Raw genomic sequence first — 13,824 nt, 5'->3', positions numbered from 1 at the left:
GTTTGCAAGACCAAAACTAAAAGTAGCTGTTTGAAAAGTGATACTAAAATTTGAAAATAAACAAAGCTGATATTTTACCTATATTTTTCCAAATTTTTGGTTAGATTTATAAATCCTTTCAAAATACTTTATTAAAATTCATGAATGGCAAAAGTTAGTTCAATGTTTCAATTAGTGCATAGGAGAATTGTCTTACTGAATAGAACTAAACTTTTTACAAAATCTGTTTTCAAATCTGACCACTTCATGTATTAAAACGAAAATAAAGGGCTAGATTCACTAACCCATAGTTTTGGCCTAAGATTATGACAATTACTACAGTATTTACTGTCTCAAAATTATTACTATTTTTCATTAATTTATACCTTAATCTGTACGAATAAGACATTTGTTGTCAAAATATTGATTGCAATATAGCAGATATATCGTATCAAACATACCCCAAATCGGCGATTTTCAAGTTTTTTATTGTTATTTCCATGTTCACATCAAAATTTAGATATCAGCGCAGCTGTCGACAGCTTTTATTTTTTGTTTTTAAATTCGTTGTATATTCATATATAGTCTGTGAAAATCTTAAGTTTGTCGACACCTGCGCTCATTATGCATTCTACTTTTTTTCTAATACCTTGAACTGCCAGTTTTTATTAACCTATCGGGAGAATGACTCATAAATTCGGCAGTTTTTAACATCAAAACATTAATTTTAAGACGAATAAAGGTCAAAAAAATAATTATGAAACAGAGAAAGTATTTTGTTGCAAGAAGCAAATACGACACTTAATGCCACTCGTAGGAAAATAGAAGGAGCGAATAAGTCGGAGTACGAAACGGAAGAAAATCTGTCAAACGTCACGCTAAAAATAGATAAACAAATGAACTTTTTTGTTTTATTAGTGGAACCACTGGTGTAAATGATACGTTAGATAATGGATTAAGTATATATTTGAAGGAATTCAAATTCACAAGAAAGGTAAGTAACGTTTTATTTGATTATTTTCGTTTGCATTTTTTTGCAGACGCTAAAATGTTGACAACATTCGTCCCCATTTTGTTCCGACTTTCGTAATCGCTTCTTATTCGACGATCCCAGGCTTGAACAGCTAGTTAATTCCACACATTGTTTGGCTTTATACACTGAATTCACATAGCTCATTGTTGGAATTTTGATGAATGTGAAAAGGGATTCTGTATCACTACTGTAAATGTGCCAAACTGTACTGTGCAATTTGTAGTAGGTTTTAAGGTAACTTGACATGAACAACCAAGATGGAGTCACGAAATTAGGGTTGGTCACATTATTTACCCCTATAGACAATATGCTGCTATAGAGGTCTAAAGATGCATTTTAATCATTTAACACACACATAAACAATTGTAAAAATGCATTTAATTTATAAAATTATAAAATCAAATGTTCTGAAACTCACCATGAAAACTAGTCAATTTTTGTGCGCATTTTGCGGTAAAGTTATTTATCCAAACTGAAAATAATTTATATCATCATATGTTTGAATATGTCCTTCAGATGCTCCACCTATGAACAAAAGAACTTATCCTCTGAGTTTTATGCTATTTGCTCTGGAATTTCATCAATAAATTATAAATTTCAATATTTTGTTGCAAATAATTCAGTAACAAGGGGCCATGCAATTCCAAAAATATGTTTATTGTAAAACTCACCCGGTCCTATGAATGGAACATGTACCTAAACATAGCTGATTTTGGGTATATTACATTATGTTTTATGACCCTTTCATGTTCAAATGAAGAAATCCTTACCTAAACTGTCTCTGTATTTTTTTGGGAGGCAACAGAAAATCAAGAAAATGTACTTTATCAATTATATTAAACATACATTAATTTAGTATGGCCTAAGATCCACGCTTTCCATGAGATTTCCATGCAAGTCAGTAAAGTTTTGACATTGAGGGTTATTCAAACAGTAGCAAACACATTTGAACTAGGACATAGATTGAAAAGATTGAAAACGTTTTACAAAATTTAAATACAAACAATGTAGAATTACTAAGAAATGAACACTTCACTCAAAACCCTTAATATGTGAGGATGTAAAGTCTCAGAAATAAGGACAAAGTAAACTTACATGTACTTTGAATTTTTTTAACGACCCTCATACTGCAGGCAGGTTTCAACTTTTTAGGGTGTAAAATATAGAAATTTATAATTTACTGATGAAATTCCAGAGCGAATAGCATAAAACCCAGAGGATAAGTTCTTTTGTTCATAGGTGGAGCACCTGAAGGACACATTCAAAGATATGAGGATATAAATTATTTTCAGTTTGGTTACATAACTTTTCCACAAAAAGCGCACAAAAATTGACTAGATTTCATGGTGAGTTTCAGAACATTTGATTATATATTTTAATAAATTAAATGCATTTTTACAAGTGTTTATGTGTGTGTTTAATGATTAAACTGCATCTTTAGACCCCTGTAGCAGCATATCGTCCTATAAGAGTAAATAATGTGACCAACCCTAATTTCGTGACGCCATCTTGGTTTTCCCTGTCAAGTTACCTTAACGTTAGCTACATTACATACAAAGTCCACAGACATGACGTTATAGTAGTGCGAAAATGAAATAACGTTTAGAACAGAGTATGCAGCCCGTTGAAAAAAAGGGTAGACGTAAAATGAATATTACTAGATTATATTTTATTTTTAAATAGTACATTAATTTGCTATAACGTAACTGATACCTCTGTAGTGTAGTGGATGGTATGATGGCCTTCCAATCCGAAATCCCGAGTTCTAATCCGATGTGAAACATGATTTTTTTTTTTATTAACAACGCTTTTCTATCAGTCTGTTTAGTACTTGCTCTTGATACAACTCCTCTGCTGTTTTAATTATTACTGTTAAATATCTGAATTAAGGTATCCGACCCATCAACATATGTATACGCAATTCTTCCTTGCCTTATGACCCTATGTCTTTTGGTATCATTTGAAAGAGTTGTGTCTGCTGAACAAGAATTATTGAATAAGATGACCATAAATAATTATGCAAGGATCATTACAGTCATGTTTTCTGACTGCGAAATGATAAAACTTACACTGTAATAACTGGATTTCTGTTGACGTTTCATTGAAGGCTATATTTAGTAAAAAAAAATCTGTAACATATTATTGTCATGTGATTTACATTTCTATGTTTTCTTTTTTCAGTCAAATGTTACTAAAATTATATAAGCTTACCAGGCATCAATATTTGATATATTCTAAAAGCACTGATAACCTACGCATCTTCATCAAAATCCAAAAACGTTTTGGTGTTCTCACCTTTTCGTTATAAATATATCACAGCACCAAGTTCTTTATGAATGTGTAGGTACACATTCTCAGGATAGTTTGTGGAGTGGCATTATAGAGCATGCTCATCTGGAATGGGTGGGGGTTGTATTCCCCGGAAAAATTTCTAACAGTAATTGAAGAAAACGTCTGGTACATTTGGAGTTATATTAATCTTGCCAATTCTGAATTTATTTATACACATGTTCTATGAGAAAATGCAATGATTTGTTTGCTTCATTACAGATGACGAAACACTACAACTGTGTTGTGTGTAACAGACGAACCAAACCAAAGGAAAGACGCATTATAAACAAAGATGTGAAGAAATACCTCAGAAAGGCATTATTTATCGAGATCAGTTCAGAAAAAGATATCATATGCAACAAATGTAAACACAAGTATTACACGTATGATATATGTACAAAGTCTAAGCAAAACAATAGCAAGAGAGATTCTCAATCTACCAGGGATGCAGATTTTCACCCAACCGCTTCAAATTCATCTGTTCCTGCAGCCAGTCCACCTTCGGTAAAGTTAAATATACCATCTACACCAAAAACACATGCACGGTGTTTGGCATGCAAGAAACCAGGACCTAAACTTATAGTTATTTCGGCACCTGCCCGATTTGCTGCATTTCTTCATCATAATGTTATAATTCCTGCTGGAGCAAGATGCTGTCCAAGTCACATTGAAGAAAAAACATGTATGCTTAGACCAGAGTGTTTACGAAATATACCAGTTACAGAGCAATCGTTTATGAATAGAACAACTATTCTGAATTTACTGAAGCAAATGAGAGAAATGTGCTGTAAGAAACAAAACATATTGGACTTTGACAATATAAAGGATGAAGAAATGAGAAATCTAACTGGACTTAGTCTCGAACAGTTCAATTATTTATTCTCACACATAAAGGACAAAGTAAAAGCTACACCGGCACGGACAAGTCGGACATCGGTAGGGCTGCTTTTATTAAAACTACGGTCCGGAATGTCTAATAAATTGTTAGCAACACTTTTCAGGGTAAGTAAATCAAGTGTGCGACGGGCTATTAGGACTGTAAGGCAAGCACTGATGAGGAGTTTTGTCCTCTTGTATCTTGGACTTGAAAGTATCACTAGAAATACTATTATTTCACAACATACAAGACCTCTTGCAAAACACTTATTTGGTGCTGAAGAAGATGAGATGATTCTGGTTTTAGACGGTACGTACATTTATATTCAGAAAAGTGGCAATTTAAGTTTCAGAGAAGATCATACAGTATACACAAAGGTCGACCGTTAGTGAAACCTATGGTTGTAGTGACAACAACTGGTTATTTCGTTACCATAGTAGGACCATTCTTTGCTGACAGTAAAAATAATGATGCAGCAATTTTAAATCACATGCTTCGTTCAAATACGGAGGACATAAGAAACTTTGTGAAAGAGAAAGATATAATTGTTGTGGACCGAGGATTTAGAGATTCTGTTTCTTTGTTAGAAGATCTCGGTTTACGAGCAGAGATGCCAGCATTCATGACTAAAGGTGCAAAACAGATGCCAACAGATGATGCTAATTCAAGTCGTATGGTGACAAAGGTATTTATATTTTATTAACCCTTACCCTGCTAAATTTCCATAATGAACTTGTCCATCATTCAGTTTTGACAGTACTATTAACTGTTAAAAGGGGTGCTTACCAAAAAGATACTGACTGTATGGCAAACAGAGCAGATCTTGATCAGACTGCATGGGTGTGCAGGCGAATCATGATCTACACTGATCGCAAAGGCTGAATCAATTGTGTCCAACATGATAAGGATTAACAAATTAATTTCATAAGCTCACCGGCTATGAATGATAAAACCTTAATATATGTTAGACAGATGTATAAGTAGAGAAAATCTGCTGCTAGATTAACACTTGAAGTGTCAAATGTCCAGTATTGTAAATGTAAAATGTGTATTTAGAACTGCTAATTAAGTTTGCACACTAATGTCAGTATGTGCAGTAGTATTATATTATCTGCTAAAAGTGTCCGCTATTTGCTCGTTATAGGTAAATATACACTTTAATATTTAAGAATCTGTTTTGTGCCTTTTCGGAAACTGATTGAAATTACAAAGGGACATTTTTTCACGTTCGCATACGAGTACGCATGCTCGTATACGTATGAAATCGCAACCTTCCTCATAGTGCTATTCATAAAAAAATAATATCAACACGAACAGTATTTATCAGTTTGTTACATTAATTTCAGATAAGATGGGTTGTAGAGTCAGCTAATGCGAGGATCAAAGCTTGGAAATACCTGGACCACGTGCTACCTACCAGTCAAGTACCATATATTGGTGACTATGTGCGTATAGTATGTGCAGTTTGTAACAAATATTTACCTCCTTTAAGTTTGGCAAATCTTGAAGAAAGTGACATTCAGTTAGCAGCACACATGCGTCACTTGAGTTCTCAAGTAAACATGCTTAAAACGTATGTCGAGGAAAATAAGTTAGAACGCGGAAATGCAGAATGGTCTGCTGTAAATGATGAAGACTTAGACTGTTTCCCAAAACTCACAGAGGAGCAACTTAGAACCTTTACCTGCGGAGTATACCAGTTACGGCTTAGTCCAAGTTATATACAGGAATATATTGATGGAGATTCTGATATTTATGTGCATAAGGAAAATGCAAATCTTATCCGTGTAAGAATTCAGAGTCGTCACGTTTCGTCAAGAACATACCTGTTGTGGTTACAATTTACCGCGTCAGAGGTGACGGCATGGTATTGCAAGTGCCGCGCAGGGGCACGTGTTGTTGGTGTTTGCGCGCATGTGGCTGCAATTGTTTGGTACCTGAGTTATGCGAGGTATTTCATCAATCGGTACGGAGTTTGTGACTGGGGATTACATTTGTCTGATGCCAGTAATTTACCAGATCCAATTGATAGCTCTGAGACGGAAAGTGAGGCGAGTTGTATCGAAGAGTAACTACAGCGCACCGACATTATGTAGAACTTAGACCATCCCTGAGGCTCAATGTTAAATGTTTGATATTTTTAAAACTTTTCATCAGCAGATTTTATTGTGATGTATGAGTCATGTTTTGTAACCATGGTAGCCTTCAGTATGTTCATCCAGTCAATTTTCTTCTTTAAGTACGGATATATTCTGTATATGAGTGTACACTTGTATATCATTTAGTATGTAAAACTGGATGGTCATTGAAAAAAGGTAATAGCAACCAATTTATGTTAAAATGATCATTTATTAAAAGGTCATATTTTAACTGATTACATTCAAAATGTTTCTGTATAATCAGCTCAAAAGAATTACAAACACTATATAACAACATAGTACTGGAAGTTCTGTTTCTGTGGAAATAACACTGAGAGTGCATTCCATAGAAATAATAATGTATTAACTTGTTCGCAGAGTTTTTAAAACGTTTGCTTTTAAAAAATCAACTGAAAATTTGAATATTAGAAATTTTGTATTTCAAGGTAGTTGCTATGGTTACCGTTCCATGTCATTTATGCAATTCTTTTTAATAATTAATTACTTTTATTTTGACTTGAAAAGTTCTATCCTTTTAAAAAATAATTACGGTAGTTATTGTAACTGCTGTTTACATACAGTAAAATTAAGGAATTAGGTGACTGTTTCCATGGTAACAGATGTAGTTTTTGATAGTTTTATCTGTCATATTTTTACATATTATTAGTTAAAACAATTATATATGGTATTTAAGAATACAAAATGTGAAAAACATAATTTATCGTAAATATCGCTATTTATTTGTAAAATTTCAGATTTCTAGAAAATAAGAGTTATCTCCCTTGTTTTTTTCATATACGCAGGAGTGAAAACATTTGATTTTTGTTTTGTTTGGAAGTATCAATATTTCTTAAAGTGAACATGTCACTTTTGTTGTTAACAAACTAACATAAATAAGAATAAAAGGTATTTCATTTCATATACCCCCATTTTATATTGAGTTTTTCTTTACTCAGAGCCATGCATTTGGGAAATGTATATTGTTTATCACCCCGGATTTCAAAAATTTATATATTTTTGATAACTTGCTGAAAATTTCAGTTTATTCTGATATTAGGCCAATTTTGATAGTTAGTGAATCTAGCCCTTTGTACATATTGCTATTTTCAGCATACATAAAAGTAGTGCAATGTGCGGACAATGATTTTTCTATGTATGGTGTACCAAACTGCCTAAAATTGTAAGACTAGTTTCAGACCTAATGTGAACAAGATTTGGCAACGACCTACTTCGTTTCAAGGATTGTGCAAGTATAAGAAAGGTTTAATTAAATATAGTGGAATTTATGTACTTACGCGCTGCTTATCTCACGAAAAATATGGTGGAAATGGTATTTTTAGCACTTTCTGCGGTACGTTTTTAGACAATCATGAAACATTTGGCCATTGTATTTCCGCATACTGGTCCGGGACATGTTCGATGTGTATAATGATTCCTTATTAGATGTTTCATGCGTCGTAAACTAACCAATTTTGATCTATCGACTTTTTATACAATATGAGAATTTATGCAACATGTTTTTAAAAAACACAGTGAGAATAAATCGCAGAAAAATGTACAGCCAAATATGTTAGGAGGTAATACAATTTGTATACAATTGTAGATAACTACGAAACAAACAAAGTACAATCAACTTTTCACGCGGAAACCTGATGAATAAAATCAGCAATGTCTCAAAAGTAACTTTTCTTATCTTGGTTCTTCGTTAAACAATGATATTTTTAACACTTTCATAGATTTAAACTGATAACAAATGTGTATTGAAATTCCGGCATAGAAATGGACACTGACTTTACATTACAGCGGTGTTGATAGCGGAATTAGAGGTCCAGTACTAAGACTGTCTACGAAACCAAGGATAACGAGTTCTTCTTCTGAAAATTATGAACATTGGGATCAGTGTTCAGTATACACCTGAAAATAATAGACTTGCTATTTGCTGAGTGCACACTTGTTTTCTATCGTCGTTAATTTAAAGTAGACTAGTAAATATTCGTACTCATGCATAATCTCATTAACACTTCTTTAATGTATGTTCTCTGAAATTAACAAATAACTGGCTCAACTGAGACACCATACTTTAAAGTAAATTCAGTTTATTCACCACGAGGTTCAAAATGCACGGGAGTCTCGTGATAGTACATGCCTTTAATTTCACACGGTTGAAGTGTCAACAAATAGTTAAATTTGCTCCGTTTATTTCTCATGGAAAAGATCGGACGGTTTTTGATATTGGAATAATTATAGAACATATATGCATTTAAAGTTGAAAGTTCATTGTTTTCTACAGGACGTAAAACTGAAACAAGTAAGCACGTTTACATTTTCAGCAATGTCCCTCAGGTGAACTTTGACATTGTTTACAAAGAGAAATCAGTTTTGTGTCGTCTTAAAATGCGTTGTTCGGCTGAAACGTATAGTTCCCAGAAAAGTTCTAAAATGGTTTATTTTGGGGATTTTTATTTATAAATTCAACACAATTTGCAATATTTCTAGTTTTTGAAAATGATTGAAATTGAACTTTATTTTAGAAAAAGTTCCGATCTTTCATCAATATTTTGCCAGCGGATGCTTACACATTTTAAGTGAAACGGCTTTCTTGTCCAAGACAGGTATGTAAAGCGAAAAACTATCATTACACACTGCGTTCATTCTTTAAATGTAAAGGATCGGTAACACGTTAAGGCGATCGGACAGTGCAAAACTATACTAAATGGATATCTCTAACCATGAATAAGGAGGAATATATATTTCAGAAAGGAAATCTGAGGTAAAAGAACAATCATATATTTAATTCCTTGAAATAAACATGGCGGCGAAATATTTTAGAAAAACTGTGCACGTGTTTTGCGCATTAGAATGTTTAACGGCATTTTCTTGAAAAAGTAACGCTCGTGTGCACTATTTAGGCATTTCTTTGATTTGAGAATAAATATTATATAGCAATTTAGGTTGCATACGATACCAAAGTTTTGCACCAAAAATGTTCACTCATTTTCTTCCAAAGCACTGTGGAGATAGGGTTCAGCGTAGCTTTCATGCTTGCAAGTTTACCTACAGATATATCTTTTCTACTTTTATCATATATTTTTTGTGTCCTAGCATTTCGGAAGCTGTTTCGAGGAGTCTAATTTTTCACATGAACTTCTAATTTCACTTTGCGGAAGTAGCTTAAGGTAACTTGACATGAACAACCAAGATGGCGTCACAAAATTAGGGTTGGTCACATTATTTATCCCTATAGACAGTATGCTGCTATAGAGGTCTAAAGATGCATTTTAATCATTTAACACACACATAAACAATTGTAAAAATGCATTTAATTTATAAAATTATAAAATCAAATGTTCTGAAACTCACCATGAAAACTAGTCAATTTCAGAGCAAATAGCATACAACTCAGTGGATAAGTTCTTTTGTTCATAGGTGGAGCACCTGAAGGACACATTCTAAGATATGAGGATATAATTTTTTTTCAGTTTGGATACATAACTTTTCTGCAAAATGCGCACAAAAATTGACTAGATTTCATGGTGAGTTTCAGAACATTTGATTATATATTTTTATAAGTTAAAAGCATTTTCACAAGTGTTTATGTGTGTGTTAAATGATTAAAATGCATCTTTAGACCCCTGTAGCAGCATATCGTCTATAAGAGTAAATAATGTGACCAACCCTAATTTCGTGACGCCATCTTGGTTTTCTCTGTCAAGTTACCTTTAGGTAGCAGTTGGTAGTTTCCAGCCACAGATTCGAATTGGCCAGGGTCAAAATCTGTCATTAGAGATAAAACCTTGAAGTGAAGGCAGTTTTGATGTTTGAAATATTTGTTGATGTGAGTTTGTGATTAACAAGTTTAAGAATGGTATGTTGCAGAAATTCTGGCAGATGCGAATGTAAGCTTGATGGCATCATTTTCATATAACTGCTTGAAATGCATATATGCCACTATCAGCATTGAGCGTCTCGTGAACTGTCAAATGTCATATAGGCCTCACACAGTTGAAAATAGTGAAAAAAGTAATCGGTTGACAGGTATTTTTGTCCAGCTCTGCAAGTAATACTTGAAACTGAGTACAGAATGCAAGTGGCCATTTGTCTCTATCCATTCCCCTAACATTTTAAGGCCAGTTGGAGATATGGCTAATTTGGGCTGAAATGTCATGTATTTTCGCGGGCTGAAATTATCTTTCAGGTGGCTTGTGGATTTAAAAATCTATGCTTTGTATGAAGTTTACTATGTATTTTATTTCTTCTTCAAGTAAGATGTAAACCGGTATCTTTTTATTTTCAGGTCTGCATCTCGTAAGATATCGGAAGCCGTCTGACTTGGCCACATCGCTCGGAAGTCTGAAGTACTAGAAAAAACCGCCATCTGCTACCTTAATAGTTTCACGCCAATTTTTAATGCTAACCTCGGCGAGTTTATTTTTAGTAATTTAGTCCATTTATGTGGCCCATTGGTGTAAGTTATGTTTCTTTTTGTTTTTCCACTATAAAATGTGCATGTTTATGTTTAAAGGTAAATGAAGATGAGCAAATTTCTGCATTATTAGACTCTATATCGCATTATATTAGTATTCCTAGCTAAACTCTGTGCCGTACGGTATATAAATCGGTCCGGGTCATTAGGTCATAATGCACTAAATGTTACTAGAGATTGAAGGCTGATCACTACCAAATAGAATGTAAGCCCCCGCTGGTCTAGTCACAAGTCGTCCAATATAAATAATACTGATCTTTTTTCCTTTCCTAGTGCATTTCCTCGACAGCAACGTGCTTACTTTTACCCTACCGCGTTTCAGTATGTATCACTTTGCATTCTATTGAAATCGGCATGTTCCTATCGCATGCTAGGTAAAAATGGCGGCGTAAGAATTTAATGTCCCGAAAAGAGAAATTGAAAGAAGCGAAAAGTAGTAAATTCAGCGGGTTGTATTTACTGAACTGTAGTTTTATTATATAAAAGTTAACACCCACTTTTCTTTTTGTTTTTGTAAAGTAGCGATCTAGTTCTTTATGGGAATATAATTCTCTGAAAATCTGATATGCTAGAAAATGTCGAAAAACTGTTATAAAGTAAGTGGATTTTATATGAAATAAAGAAGAGCTGGATTTAGTGGTGTTCAGCCTTGAATGGTGCTGTTTTAAAAGATTTGGTGTTAAATTACTGTGCTAAATGCTTAACAGACTAAAGGTTTTGTATTATTACAAGTATATTTGTAAATTGTAATGACTTATTTTTGTGAATCATATATTTGTGATTGGTATGTTTTTTGTGTACTTCAGTCAGCATTCAGATAGTATTTTATACTTCTTTGCAGCATTTTAGTAAGCTTTTAGCAAAGAAATTTAAATTAAACACCCAAACTATAGCATCTGATAATGCAGAAATTTGCTCGTTTGAATTATCCTTTAAACGTAAACATGCATATTTCATTGTAGAAAAACAAAAAGATCATTACTTACACATAGTGCCGCATAAATGGACTAAATTTGCCCAGTATAGCAAAGCAAATGGCGTCGAAACTATATAAGGGAGCTAACTCTTCAACGACTAGGGAAGCCCATCAAGGTTTAAAACAACTAAAACCAGAGCATTATGTACGTCTTCTTAAGACCTGCACCAAACATCACACTCCAGAATATAGTAAGAAACAAAAGTACACAACTGATAGCATACTAAGTAAATATACTTAGTACAAATTCAAATAAACATATTCTTTTGCTGCAAATCATCCATGACCTGACCCCCAACGCAAATTGTTACAATAATAATATGTTAAAAATAAGGCTTGAAAATTACGAAACCACCCGTTATAAATAAAAACTACTATACGGAGTTCCGTTATTATATCATCAATTTACTTAATTGAAGTATTTGATAGTCCTATTAGAAATAAATTTATCATGTTCCGTTCCGTTCCGTTAAATACCATTACCTGTATGGGTATTGGTATTTTGCGAAACGGAATGGAACCAACTTAAAATATATCACATTCAACTGTAACTTCAGTATAATGACCTGCTTTTATTTTGTAAAACTGTTGACAGAAGTTTGCAACACTTTTGACATTTTTTTTTTCATTAAAACGCTGTACAAATGAATGCATATTTCTGTACTATAAACCACCCATGGTGTACGTACAGCAAACGTTTTTGATTTAATACAAGAAATTAAGTTGACTAAACTACATAGATATGCTTCCGTAGTTATTATACAGATCTAATTCGGTTCCTGCGACGTTTCTGCGAGTACGTGTTTTAGTTGTGTGTTAAAGATTTAATAATATTCGACTCGTATATTATTTAATTAAGTAAAATGAACACTGTCGTTTTTTCAGCTTACTTGATGAAAATATTTTATTACATATTTAAATAAAAAAATCACCGAAAATATGAAAAATGGAAACCTGTAAGGCCTAAAAAAGTTACTTGTTTCCGCTAACGACTCTGAAAAAAATAGGGTAGGTAGGTAGGTAGGTAGGCAAACTTTTGTTTGTTTGTTTGGCCATCAGACCATGTGAGAACTATTTGAAGTTTCTTGTTAATATCCTCTCTTAAACTTTATTCAGTATGTAAAATTTATTTAAGTGTTCCTTATTATAGAAGATGATTAAAAAGAACATCTTTGTACTAGTTTCAGCGGTGTTAGCAGAATAAAACAGAAATCCTATAAAAACATTCCCTTCCAGAACTGTACGTTGCAAAGCAGAGTTTTTTCTGACAGAGATTTATCACTTTGGATACACATAGAAATATAAATGTTTAGAATTGTAAATTTAGTACATGTACATGTATTATATGTTTCTGTAAAGAAATCTTCTCATGAACTACAGTACAGGTATAATAAATCAGGCCATCAGAAATATCTACATGGTATTACCCTTGTGGTTTCGGATAGGTTCAATGTTTTTTCTCCCATACTTTTGCAGAATGAACTGCCTGTTATAAAATTGTATTTCTCACAACCCCAAAAAGTACTTGTATATAGTGAGTAAATGCATTAATACAATCTTTGAATTGATATTATTAAGAACAGAACTGTATTGTTGTTGAAGTGTTCTTGTTTGCTCATCTGAGCCAAACGCACAAGGTTAGCTATTTTGATCGCTCACCGTCGTCCGTCCGTCTACACTTTTCTTTAAACAACATCTCCTCCTAAACCGTCAGGCCAATTTTAATGAAACTTCACAGGGATGTTCCTTCGATCGTCTCTTTTAAAAAATGTTCAAGAAATTGAATTCCATACAGATTTCTTGTTGCCATAGCAACCGAAAGGAAAAACTTTAAAAATCTTCTTGTCCAAAACCACAGGTCATAGGGCTTTGATATTTAGTATGTTATTTATTTGTTGGGTTTAACGTCGCACCGACACAATTATTGGTCATAAGGCGACATTCCAGCTTTGATGGCGGAGGAAGACCATAGGTGCCCCTCCGTGCATTATTTCATCACGAGCGGTC

At 33.3% G+C, this 13,824-nt stretch overlaps 2 protein-coding genes across 2 annotated transcripts; both read left to right on the top strand.

Moving 5' to 3' along the window:
* Nucleotides 1-773: 773 nt before the first annotated feature.
* Nucleotides 774-4,609, top strand: LOC128548160 (uncharacterized). Its single transcript, XM_053522582.1, has 2 exons — nt 774-973; nt 3,563-4,609. Exon 2 carries the CDS (start codon nt 3,563-3,565, stop codon nt 4,607-4,609), a length of 1,047 nt encoding a protein of 348 aa, XP_053378557.1. The 5' UTR covers nt 774-973.
* Nucleotides 4,610-4,617: 8 nt separating this feature from the next.
* Nucleotides 4,618-7,314, top strand: LOC123541039 (uncharacterized). The gene is made up of 2 exons (XM_053522581.1): nt 4,618-4,905; nt 5,567-7,314. The coding sequence occupies exons 1-2, from the start codon at nt 4,618-4,620 to the stop codon at nt 6,290-6,292; spliced, it is 1,014 nt and encodes a 337-aa protein (XP_053378556.1). The 3' UTR covers nt 6,293-7,314.
* Nucleotides 7,315-13,824: the final 6,510 nt, after the last annotated feature.

The sequence above is a fragment of the Mercenaria mercenaria genome, chromosome 14 (assembly GCF_021730395.1).
Source record: "Mercenaria mercenaria strain notata chromosome 14, MADL_Memer_1, whole genome shotgun sequence".
NCBI lineage: Eukaryota > Metazoa > Mollusca > Bivalvia > Venerida > Veneridae > Mercenaria > Mercenaria mercenaria.
The sequence above is the reverse complement of the archived record's forward strand: the minus strand, read 5'-3'. Positions and strand labels throughout refer to the sequence as shown.

Excerpts from the sequence above, each read along its gene's own strand:
- LOC128548160 (XM_053522582.1), top strand. The coding sequence starts at position 3,563 with ATGACGAAACACTACAACTGTGTTGTGTGTAACAGACGAACCAAACCA.
- LOC123541039 (XM_053522581.1), top strand. The coding sequence starts at position 4,618 with ATGGTTGTAGTGACAACAACTGGTTATTTCGTTACCATAGTAGGACCA. Across the intron at positions 4,906-5,566 it reads CAAGTCGTATGGTGACAAAG|ATAAGATGGGTTGTAGAGTC; the intron begins GTATTTATATTT and ends CATTAATTTCAG.